The 12,829-nt window shown below is 45.1% G+C and overlaps 1 protein-coding gene across 2 annotated transcripts in view; it reads left to right on the top strand.

The window, feature by feature from the left end:
• The window catches only part of DGKD (diacylglycerol kinase delta), a 113,319-nt gene that overhangs the window by 71,320 nt on the left and 29,170 nt on the right, over positions 1-12,829 (top strand). For both annotated transcript variants that reach the window (XM_080668046.1, XM_080668047.1), the window contains 6 exons: positions 8,250-8,354; positions 8,616-8,748; positions 9,768-9,874; positions 10,187-10,312; positions 10,437-10,539; positions 11,303-11,465. In XM_080668046.1, the coding sequence (XP_080524172.1) occupies positions 8,250-8,354; positions 8,616-8,748; positions 9,768-9,874; positions 10,187-10,312; positions 10,437-10,539; positions 11,303-11,465 (737 nt within the window). The remainder of the gene's footprint in view (positions 1-8,249; positions 8,355-8,615; positions 8,749-9,767; positions 9,875-10,186; positions 10,313-10,436; positions 10,540-11,302; positions 11,466-12,829) is intronic.

Here is a 12,829-nt window from a genome sequence, read left to right on the forward strand (position 1 = left end):
TTCCCATTCCACTCGGGAGTAAAAGCCCAAGTTCCTACAGGTGCTGGCATGGCTCTCTGTGTCCCGTTGTTTCTGCAGGCTCTCTCCTGCTCCAGGCCTTGGTTCACCTCTTCCTGCCGTGCCCTCTCAGCCTTTTCCAGTGAGGCCTACCTTGGCTCCAACCTCCTTTTTCTGATCTTTTTTCTATAGACTTATCACCAGCTACTACTCCATACTGTATAGTTTTTTTTTGTTTTGTTTTTTTTTTTAATTCTCATCCAAGGATATTTTTCCATTGGTTTTTAGAGAGAGAGGAAGGGAGAGGGAGAGACAGAGAAACATTGATGTGAGAGAAACACATTGATCAGTTGCCTCCTACACGCACTCCGACCAGGGCTGGGGAGCCTGCAACCAAGGTATGTGCCCTTGGCTGGAATCAAACCCGGGACCTTTCATTTCATAGGCTGACGCTCCATCCACTGAACCAAACTGGCTAGGGCTATAATTTATCTCTTTATTATGTTATTTTTTCCCTGTCTGCATTTGAGCAGGGATCTTGTCTGTTTGTTTAAATGAATTTATTTCTAAGAAAAAAGAAAGAATTTGGAGCCTGAGGCCTCCCAGCTGGGTTGGGGTGGAGAGTAGTCAGCCCGAGGACATGTCTAGTATGTAAGAGGGACCCCTGATGTGTCTGTCTGTTGGGCTGTGGGATCTGTGGGTCTGGAGCTGGGGAGGCAGCTTGTCTTGGTGGCATTTCTGGTAGTTTCCAGAGTGCACCTGCTGTCGAAGGGGGTTCACGCACTAAGGAAGCACAGTGCTGTGTGAGGCAGGACCTGTGGCTCACGACTGGTGTGAAGCACAGCCTCACTGATTTCTCAGGCACTGCTGGTGTAGAAATGAGGCCTGCCATTTCCAGGGCTCTGCCCTGCACAGGCCATGTGTTGCAGCTGGTGGCAGCACCATGGCCCTCCTGTGTACTCGGGCACAGGCATATGGAGAGGATGTGGTTTTCTTTGGGAATGTGTGCCAAAGGTGTGTCGCATAATGTTTCCTTGGCAAGTCAGATGTTTCATGAGCTTGCACTGCCTACAAATAGGGACTTTAATAAGATAAGATTACACTTTTAATTTGTGCTGAGAACACAGATGTCCTTGTCCTTAAGAAATATAGCATTGTTCTGGAGTTACTCCCAGTTTTCCCAACTTAAGCATATTAGATGTTAGAAAATGTTGTTGATTGTGGTTACTTATTTGTGGTGTATAGGATGACGCTGCAACCGAGCCACCCGGCCAGGGTGTGGTTGCTTATTTTTAATTAAACCTTTTATTTGGAGAGCAATGTAGATTTACACAGAATTAAAATAATACAGAGATCCTTTGTGTCCTTCACCCAGTTTCCTCAGGAGTAAGGTCTTACAAAGCTACAGCAAAATTTCACAACCAGGATGTTGACATAGACACAGGTAAGATCCAGAACGTCTTCATCTCCACCAGGATCCTCTGGTTTCCTTTAATAGCCACACACCCCTTAACCCTCCGCAACTACTAATCTGTCATTTCTGTAATTTTGTCATCTCAAGAGTGTTCATGGGATCCCACAGTATGTAACCTTAGGGACCCACACTTTTCACTCAGGGAAGCTGCTATGGGTGGGAAGGGGTAGGGGATCAGCAGTCAGGCCTGGAGCCAACCTGCCTGGTGTCTGGCCCCTTCATTAGCTGTGGGACTTTGGGCAGGTGACTCGGTGGGCCTCAGTTTTCTCTTTTGATAGCTACTTCATTAGGTTGTAGAGAAGATGAAACAAGCAAATAACTATAAACACCTAAGACATTTTCCAGGACTAAGAGCCCCACCATGGTAGCTGCCACTGTCATTTGACACCTTCTTTGTCATATCAGCTAGTATCTTTATAATTCAGGAGTCCACCTTCTCATCCAATTAAACATCACATCTGTATTCTTCCAGCACGTCTCCTTTTTCTCTTTGATTTCTCCAAGAAGTCAAGGTTTAATAATCTTGGCTAATTCTTCCTAGGACCTTGGAAGATATTTGTCTGGCTTTAGTGTCATAGACTCATTTGGAGTCTTCAGATATTTTATATTTCCCGGAAGTTCATTTTTTGGAAGCAGAAGTTCTTGTTTCAAATAGAACTTTTAAAGTTATTTTTTTTTTGTCTTTAGCATGTAATTCTAAACTTAAGAATATAAGAATACAATATGGCTGTATAGTACAATATGGCTGTATAGTATTCCACTATAGGAATGCTCCATAATTTATGTACTACGGTAGTTGCCCACGGGTCTTTATTTTTTTTTTTTTAATTCTCACCTGTGATGATATGCTTTCCTTGATTTTAGAGAGAGAGGAAGGGAGAGGGAGAGAGAAACACCAATTGGTGGCTCCTGTACACACCCTGACCAGGGATCAAACCTGTAATTTGGGTATGTGCCGTGATTGGAAATCAAACCCATGGCAGTTTCGTGTATAGGACAATGCTCCAACCAATTGAACTACACTGGCCAGGGCATATGGTCTTATCTTGATCAATATTTGAGTCATTTCCAATCTTTTATCTTTACAATGAATATCGCCATGAAAAACTTTGTATATATTGTATGTCACTTCTCATGGGCATATTTGTAGGGTAAATTTATAGAAGCACTGTTGATAAGACAAAGATTTGCTAGTTTCACCCTGTGTTCTCCATAGGAGTTGTATTAAATCATGCCCCCAGTGTAGCAGGTTACTAGACTATTGTTCTCTATCTGGGAGATTAAAAAAAGATGTCTCGCCTCAGCCTGATTGGCTCAGTGGATAGAGAGTGTCAGTCTGTGGATTGAAGGGTCCCGGGTTCGATTCCGGTCAAGAGCACATGCCTGGGTTGTAGGTTTGATCCCCCAGTAGGGGGCGTGCAGGAGGTGGCCGGTCAATGGTTCTCTCTCATCATTGATGTTTCTATCTCTCTCTTCCTCTCTGAAATCAATAAAAATATATTTAACACATACAGCGCCCAGCCTGTTTTGTCTTCCGACGGAAAGTATAGTGTCAGTCACCAATGACTGACATGGGGCTTAACATGTTAAAGAAGAAAAAAGGTGACTCATAATTTTAATTTGCATTTATTTTGTAAGTAAGATTGAGCATTTCCCATGTATTTAAGATCCATTTCTAACACTTCAATATTTAATTTCTAACATTAAAAAAATAGCTCTGTCAGTCTCTCATATTCATTCGTATTTCTGTCTTCTTTTGCTTCAGCATAGAATTCATCATGTTACTGCAGTAGCCGTGGTGGGTCATTCTCGTCCTGTAGTGGTCCGAATATCACTGTGTTTCAGCGTGTCCACTTCACGGTGCTGGCTGTTTGGGTGTGTGCAGTGCAGGCCTGTGAAGGGTAGTGCTGCTGTGTCTTGATGAGGATGGCATGTTTGTATTGCTGGTGGGTGTGTGGATGGAGTGCCCATGCCACAGGGTGAATATAAAGTCAGCTTTCCTGTTTTCCACAGTAGTTGCAACGGACCTTCCCACCAGCAGCGTGTGAGAGTTCAGTGTGTGCCGCATCCTCTCCAGTCCTGGATATCTGTCTTTTTAGTGTCTTCTGCTGTTTAATGTGTTCACGTTGTGAACACGCTGGGGTTTTACTTTTCCCTTTCCAGATGACTTGTGAAGTGGAGCACCTTTCCAGGTGCCTTTCTGGCCGTTTGTGAAATAACTGTGATGAAGTAATGGTTCAAGTCTTTCGTTCATTTTTTTGTTAGTTGGTCTGCCTTTTTTCTTACTGATTTTTAAGTGCTTTTACCATCAGGATTCCAGCAAGAGTAAGAATTAAAGTCCACTTATTGCTCTTCTAGCTTGCCTCAGGGAATTATGTGAGAAATGCTTTTTACCATTTCTCTGTTTTCCCTCCCTTTCTGTTTCCCTCTGTCTCTTGTCCTTCCAGCTTCAAGGCCTGGGGTGTGCTTTCTTTCAAGCTTGTGGGTTTCCATGTAGCTGTCTTGTTCTGTGGTACTACTCTGCTCCTTCCCTTGGTATCAAGTCTGCTATTCCAGCCATGGACCCTGGCCCGCTGAGTCTGGGATGTCACTGACTTGTCCTGTCACATTCACGGTATTACCCTGGTTTTAATTTGCATTTAAATTTTAAGTTGATTTAGTTATGTGAGCCATTTTTTACTTTACAACTTTGCTTAAAAAATATAGACCAAAAACATTCTTTGGTCTCCAAAGCTTTTCCTGTGTGAAAGCTCAATTTTAGGGATAGTTCTAGCTTTCTCTCACCATCCTTAGTTTCTAGGAGTTACGGCATTGGCTGCAGTCCAAACGAAGGGACACTCTTATTATTCCTTAGAGTGTCTCCTCTGAATCCTGCCTTCTTTTAGTGAATGTGGTGAGCAGCCAGGAGGGAATCACCTGAAGGTCTCTTTCAGCACCTGCTTCTCTCCTGGGTCCTGTCCTGGCTGCTCTGTTCCCAAATCAAGACACTGTATATGGAGCCCTGCCCAAGACATCTCTCTTAGAAAGCCTCTCACTTCCTTTCCTCCTGAGGAGGCCCTCCCAGCCTCACCTGTCTCACCCTTAGTCCTGGGTATCTGAGGTGTGCAGATTGCCCCTGGTGTCTGGGAGACTTTTCCTGGGCTGGAAGGCTATCGGGGATCTTGCAGGGAGGAGGAGCCTTTTAAGGAGATGAGTCATGCCTGGTCTGTGCGTGGCTAAGAAGCATGGATTCTGTCTCAGGTGTCAGAGTGTGACTGGAGAGAGGCAGAGACTGATTTTTTTTTGTGTGTGTGAATCCTCTCCTGAGGATATTTTTTCCATTGCTTTTTAGAGAGTGTAGAGAGGAGGAGGAGGAGGAGGGGAGAGAAGAGAGAGAGGAAGAGAGAGAGAGAGAAAGAAACATCAATGTGAGAGACACACATTGACTGGTTGCCTCCCACACGTGCCCTGCCGAGACTGATTTTTATTTAGTGGGTGGGAGTCTTCTCTGATGATTCTCATTATCTGGGAGGTGGACTCTTGGCCCCAGAATGTCCTCAGAAAGGTGGGTCCACAGGGAAGAGCCTGAAATAGCACTGAGAGTGACAGCGGGGACTGCTTACACGGGAGCACTGTTCTCAGCACTTTGGGGTCCCTGCCTAGAACCTCACAACAGCCTGGGATATGGGCTCACCATTAGTAGCCCCAGTTTTCAGATGAGCACATGGAGGCACAGGGCGGGGAAGTAGCTGTTCCAAGTTGCACAGCTTGTGAGGGCTTTGGACTCAGGATGTGTCCTGAACACTATGTGTTGGGCCCCGTGCTTGGTTCTGTCCACATTTGGTTCCATTTAATCTCATAACAGCCCTGTCAGTTAGCTTTTATCACCCCCCATTTCCAGAAGAGAAAATAAGACGAGTTTCCCACAGTTCCTAACCAGTCAGTGGCCAGGTCTGAGGCTTCCAACAGGCACAAGTGTTTCTTAAAATAGCTGAAAACCAGGTTCTTAGACATGCCTGTTGGTCAGTGTTTTCTCCCTGTAAATAACTACACAGATTGAGGAAGTGACATCATTTATCATTTGTTCCATTAAGTCACCATCTTTAAACATAACAGTTTTGTCTGTAACTTGCTGTCCAGTGGTGCTGGTGCCCACGAAGCTATTCCAGTAACCCGCCTCCTTCCTTCGGCATGTGGGAGAGGGAGGGCCCAAAGATCCACCTGCTCAGACCACAGAGCTGAGTTCTGGAATAACATGCACACTTGATCTTGTACAGGTTGTCATGGGAGTAGTGGAAACAAGGCTTAAAATAGAACAGGACATGAAAAATCTCATTGTTCTCTTCTGTAAATACCTTATTGAATAACTCTCAATAAAATCCCCAAGTTATGCAAAATAAAGTGTATTATCTTTTTGAAATTCTATTTATTATGCTGATAAAAATGTTCAAATATTAAAACTCACCCCAAAGTGAATAAAAAGAAGTGTTTGCTGAGATTTTATAGTTACTGATGAAAAGCCCTTAAGCACTGACCCAAGGCCATTGTCTATTGCCCAGCTCTCTTAAGGCCTTTTCTGACCACCCTCCAAAGCACCCATATGCCCCATTCCCATGATCCACTTTGTCTTCACGGCACATGTCAGTTTCTGAAATGTCCTGTTTGCTTGGGGTGAGTTCTTTGTGAACAGGAACCTTGGCTTGTCATGGTCTTGGAGACACTCAGCAGGTGTTTGGATATAGGCTACATGTGGTGCTTTTGAAGCTTCAGAGACAGTGGCTCCCACCCCCACCCTCACTCTGGAGGGCACTCACTTCTCCAGTCTTCTCTTTTCTGTCTTTCAGACTCCCCTCACTTTCCTCTAGCTTCGCCTCTTTCTACACCCAGCCTTCCCCGCTACATGCAGTTATCCCAGTTACCCTGGTTACCTAAAAGAATGAACAGCACTGTGCATCTGTGACTCAGTTCTGATTATCCCCGTCTCTGGTTAAGCTTTGTGGGTAGTTTATGGAAATCACAGAAGAGATAATCTACAAAACAGCAGAAATCCAGAAGTTAAATAACATACTTTATTGGTGAGTCCCTGGGAAAGCTGCCGTTTCTCTAATACTGCAGATGGGAATGCAGAATGGCACAGCCCCTGCAGAGGGGAATTTGGCAATAGCTACAAAACTACATATGCATTTACTCTGTCACCACAATACACTGGTACATATGAAAAGATCTGTGTAAAGACTGTGCATTTCGGCACCTTTGACATGCCAAAGGCTTTTCAACAACATAATACCCATTAATAGGGAACGGGTTGAACAGACTGGGTACAGCTACAAGAAAGACCAAGGAAACACTGCATGCTGCTAAGGAGTGAGGGCGGGGTCTTGTACTCAGAGGGAAAAGCAGAGGTGAAGAAGAGCATCTGTGGTGTGCTACTGTTTTAAAAGGGGGATTGTGCATATATACATGTATTAGCAAATACCTTACACTTGGAAGGATAAACCGTAGTTTTGTTTATTTATTTTTAGGGCTCCTTTGGCATAGGGAGGGAACCAGGATGGAAGGAACAGATACAAAGCTAGACTTTTGAATGTACTGTATTTTGTAGATTTGACTTTGGAACCATGTAGATACTTTACATCATTATAAAACAAAATTAAGTAAAAGGCTATAACTTTAAAAATGTTTGATAGACATGGTCAGTTTTTCTTTTTCTCCCTTTTTTAAAAATAATTTTTTAAAACTTTTTTAAAATTTATTTCAGAGAGGAAGGGAAAAGAGAGAGAGAGAGAGAAAAAAACCCAGCAATGATGAGAGAGAATCATTGATTGGCTGCCTCCTGCATGCCTCCTACTGGGGATCGAGCCCGCAAACCGTGCATGCTCCCTTGACTGGAATCGAACCAGGGACCCTTCTGTCCATAGGCTGACATCTATCCACTGAGCCAAACCACCTAGGGCCAGTTTTTCTCTATAAAGTTTATATGCTGTTTACCTCCTGTCAGTACTTCAGGAGAACTCTTCCCCCATATCTTTGAAAACACTGGATTATCATCTTTTAAAACTTTGCCAATCTGTTAGGTGAAAAATAATTTGTTATTTTCATTTGCGTTCCCTGATGGCTAGAGTGGTTAATTAAGCATCTTTTTATTTGTTTATTAGCCATTTTGTATTTCTTATGTGAAATGTAAATTTATAGCCTTTTTTTCTGTAAGAAAGATTTCTTCTGTTGGTGTACAAAGACTTTTTTATATGTTGTGGGTATAATTTTTAGTTGTTGATTATTACCAGGTCTGGTTAAGTTGCTCAGGCCCTCCTGCATGCAGTAGCTGGCTATTATTCCATTGTCATGTATTGAAAGGTCTTGTGTGAGAACACTTACATGTGGTCCATGTGAAATGCCCACCCTGTTCTTTGAGTAACTTGAACCAGACTTTACCTGAACTATGTCAGTGCAGGACGTCACCCTGTGAGTTTAGAACAATAACAGCTGATTTCTCTTCCTTTAAAATTTTTTTCCTATGGCTTATTATTGTGCCTGAGTAGTAAGTAGTTCATAAATGTCCACTTAAGTTGGTTTTTGGTCAATGTATAACCTAAATATGATTGTCTTTTTGGTTTGAGATTGTTCTTATTTTTTAGTGATTCATGATAACCATTTTTATGCTCTGTTCACTTGAATATCTGAATTAAGCAGCTATTCTTCAATAAAATATATATGGTGAAAGTAGGTTTTTAAGATGTCTTTATCGTTGTTAGCATTTGTATTTTGCTCATGGATTTAATGAATATGCTCCTTTCTTTAGGTTATCACTCCATGTAGGAAACTCATCCTATGTGCTGACAATAGAAAAGAAATGGAAGATTGGATCGCAGCGCTGAAGACTGTCCAGAACAGGGAGCATTTTGAGGTAGAAAGAAGCTCTTCTTGTTGCCCTTTTCTTAATCTGCTGCCGTCTGAGTGTCTCTCATGTGTGGGTCGTACAGTTCTGGACTTGCGTTCTCAGCATGGTCCTTGTAAATTAAGGTCACCCCATTGTACTGTGACCCTGTCTTTTATAAACCTTCCTCCTTTCCTCCCCTGGATACTTTATTGATTCCTGTTTAAGTTACCACATTTAAGAATGTCAGAGATTCACCTTCTCTTTGCTGCCTTTATTTCTTTCTTCCAGCCGACCCAGTACAGCATGGACCACTTCTCAGGGATGCACAATTGGTACGCCTGTTCCCACGCGAGGCCGACCTATTGCAACGTGTGCCGCGAGGCTCTGTCTGGGGTCACGTCCCATGGACTGTCCTGTGAAGGTGTGGACGATGTATTATCTGCTGGGAAAGGCGGTCTGACCCTAGAGGTCCAAATGTAGTCACCCCACATCGTCAGGAGTGAAACGATTGTTGTGACCCCACGCTTATTTATTGTGCCTACTGAGGAGTCTTTGATAAGTTCTTTTTTATAGTAATGGATCAAAGGAAAGAAGGGAGGCAGTAATAAGGAGACAAGGAGAAGAAAGTAGAGGCCACAGAGGGAAAGAGTTGAAACTGTCAGCCCCAGTGTTAGTTATACCCACTCTTGGGGTGAATTGGGTTGTGGATAAACGGATTGAAAGTTGTCTTCTGGATCTAGAAGGCAGGGTTCCAGTGTTTGGGCAGGATCAGAGAAAGGCAAACTGTCATCCTTGGGCCAGATCCCACCTGTCTCCTGTTTCTATGCGGCTTGCGAGATTTAAAAAGGGTTTTACATTTTTTAAAAAATACATTTTTTTATTGATTTTAGAGAGGAAGGGAGAGGGATAGAGAGATAGAAACATTGATGAGAGAGAAACATAATTCGTCCGCCTCCTACATGGGAATCCAGCCGGTAACTCGGGCATCTTCCCTGACTGGGAATCAAACCCATGATCTCTTGGTTTGTGTGTTGACGCTCAATCAACCGAGCCACCACTGGCTGGGCTGGTTTTACATTTTTAAATGGTTGAAAAAAATCAAAAGACGATGACTATTTTGTGACACAGAAAATCATGAAATGGACATGGTTCATGACGGTCCTTGGGCTGCAGGGGCAGGATGAGCAGTTGGGATAGAGACTGAACTGGTTACTCTCTGGCCCTTTCCAGAAGGTTTGCTGACTCCTGGCTATACTGGGTATCTAGTCTCACTGAGGTCAGTCCCTACATATGTCCCAGTAGTTAGTTCATAACACAGGGAGTGCTCTCTGTTCCAGCTGTCCCAGGAGGCCTGGGCAGTTCCACTGGACCATCTCCTCCAGCACAGGAAACAGCTGCCACGAATGAGGCTCGAAGGTTCATGTGTTCATTCTCTCACAGTGTGCAAGTTCAAGGCCCACAAACGGTGTGCTGTGCGTGCAACCAATAACTGCAAGTGGACCACACTGGCCTCCATCGGGAAGGACATCATTGAGGACGAGGACGGGGTACGCACAGGGGCATTGGCCAAACTGGTGTGGCTCTCCTCTCCCTCAGTTCTCTTCCTTGAGGTTTTGAGTTGCTCCCACTCTGCATTTGGGGGTTCACTGTGGGCTTTTGTGCTGCCCAGCTCTGTCCAGTCCTTGTGAGTCATGCTGTGCCTGGAGTAGAGTGTGGGTGGGACAATCCTGTTCTCCCTCTGCTTGTGGTGAGAAACGTGTCTTGGTTGAAGTCATTTTGGAGCATCTTTGCCCAAGGTCTGTGCCCCTTTGTGGGGTGCTGGGACATGTTCCTAGTGCATGTCTTCGCTTGGTCTGCAGATCGCCATGCCTCACCAGTGGCTGGAAGGAAATCTGCCTGTGAGTGCCAAGTGCACGGTGTGTGACAAGACCTGTGGCAGTGTGCTGCGGCTGCAGGACTGGCGCTGCCTGTGGTGCAAGGCCATGGTGAGTGAGCGTGGCCCTCTCCTGAATCCTTCAGTTCCTCGATGGGAACAGCCTGTTCCTCCCGCATGTAGGCTGTATGTGAAGGAGGCCTTGACCCCTTGTGATGCATGGATTCTTGTTCCAGGTACACACGGCTTGTAAAGAATCCTTAGTGACCAAGTGCCCACTGGGCCTGTGTAAAGTGTCCGTCATCCCTCCCACAGCTCTCAACAGCATCGATTCTGATGGTGGGTACCAGGCGCTCTCCTGGCCTATCCCGTTCCTCATGCTCTCCCTCGTGCGTTCTCCTTCCTCACTCTAAAAGGCGCTATTGGTGATTTTGAGATGTGGTGGGGAAGAGGTCAGGCCCAGCCATCAGGGGAGAGGACTTATGCACAAAGGTGGTAAATGGTGTCCTGATGGCCACTGGGCAGGCTTAGAACTCGAGGCTGGTACCTTAGTTAAAGGTGATGGATCCAGTAGGTTGAGTAGACACCGAGTCAAAGACTCGTGTCTGTCTCTGCTGTGAGCCATTGAAATCATGTGCTCCATCAGCTGGTCTCCATCTAGCAGCAGGTATTAAATAGCACGTGATTCCATGCTGCTGGCACTTGTCCAGAGCATGTTTGATGATGTATATTAGTAAGTCAAGCATGGCAAACACTCTGGCCACGAGTTTGCCATGTTTGTATTAAGTGTTTATTGGAAAGGTGGGAAACTGGGGCCCATATCTGGGAGGAAATCGGCTCTTCAGAATTAGAGCAAGAGTGAAAGAGCAGTGCGGTGCCCGTTCTTCCTGAAATTTAGAACCCTTGTAAATATGAAGTCAGACTGGGTGGGCACTCAATCTCTTCTGTAGGGGTAATGGCCGTGTGGAAATGCGCTTGTTAACTCTTGCTGGTTCTGTGTAAGTTACAGGGCTCTCGGGTGATTACTTCCTACAGGATCAGGCGTGCCCATCTGTCTTTCATGGCTTTAGTCTGCCTCTGTCCTTTTCCATTCTCAATGCAGGCTTCTGGAAGGCCACATGTCCTCCGTCCTGCACAAGCCCCTTGTTAGTCTTCGTCAATTCAAAAAGTGGGGACAACCAGGGCGTGAAGTTCCTCAGAAGATTCAAACAGCTGCTGAACCCTGCCCAGGTTTTTGACCTTATGAACGGAGGGCCACACCTTGGGTAAGCTTGTAAAATAGATATTTCTTGGAGTTTAAACATTTTTTGAAGATAATGCATGTTTATTATTAAGAGATTCAAACATACGTGTTAAAAAAGGAAATAAAGGCCCTGTTTCTTAAACCACCCCCTCCTTCCCCACATTCTACTCTCAGAGGTACCCACTCAATAGTTAATAGAGTTGGGTGTCCTTCCAGTTTTCAAATGCGTATTTCAGGCGTGCACACACACTTTTGAACTGAATGTGGTGCATTGTTGCCTGGCATTGTGCAGTATACTGTTTAAGGGTGTCAGTATGCAATAGTGTGGGCGTTTTCTGATGTCAGTGGTTACAGACTTGCTTTGTTGCTTTCAATGGCTGTTTACTATTGGGGAGGCTTTCCTCCAGGGAGGCCAAACAGGAGAGTTTTCATTTTGGAGGCACAAGAAGTTGCTCACCTTGCAGGTGCAGTGACACGTGCAGACATGCGAGGGCCCAAGTAGCTGGAGAGCTGATGTGTCTTCTTTCTAGTTTTGTGCATGCTATAGGTTTGTAGAAAACACTTGCTTCTGTAAATTTTGTCGTTTGAACTAACTCCTTCCTCATTTGGAAGCAGCAGTTCAAGGTCGGAGCTGAAAGCCTCCTAGCTTGTGAGGGAATGGATCGTCCAGGGGATTTATAGTGGGATGTGCTTGGGGGCCTATTCTCTGGTTTGTGTTTTCCGGGAAGGTGTTGTGTTTGGAGCAGGGGCTGCTGTAACAGGAGCGGGGAGAGGATGTGCACATGGCCCCAGGGCCTGATGTGGAGGTGTTCCCATGGCAATAGCTGCTGGAGAAAAGTCCCATGGCAACTTTCTAGCCTGCTCCCTCTAGGCAGCACTCCTGATATGTAGGTAGGTGGACTTAGTTAACTGAATGACGCAGGAGCATATTCACCACTGGGTTTAGAAAGGAATCTTTTTAGTTAAAAAATGGGGCCAGTGCCCTGGCCGGGTGGCTCAGTCGATTGGAGCATTATCCCTTACACCAAAAAGGTTGCGGGTTCAGTCCCCGATCAGGGCACATACCTAGGTTTTGGGTTCGATCCCTGGTTGGGGTGCATATGGGAGGCAACCTATTGATGTTTCTCTCTTTCTCTCTCTCTGAAAGCAATAGACATATTCTCAGGTGAGGATTAAAAAAGGAGGAGGGGGGTTCAGTGAAGGAATCAGACAGCCCTTGTCCTGATATACTAAACAGGTTCACTCAGCGAGGCACTGAGGGTGTTGGACGAATGCTGTGGAATGGCTTTGGGCAGGGAACTTGAGAAGAACCAAATATTCCTTGTCTGCATGCAGACCCGTGTTTGGGGTGGTATTGCGTAGGAGACAGGATGACGTAGGGGCCCC

This window comes from Plecotus auritus, assembly GCF_963455305.1.
Source record: "Plecotus auritus genome assembly, chromosome: 5".
Classification (NCBI taxonomy): domain Eukaryota; kingdom Metazoa; phylum Chordata; class Mammalia; order Chiroptera; family Vespertilionidae; genus Plecotus; species Plecotus auritus.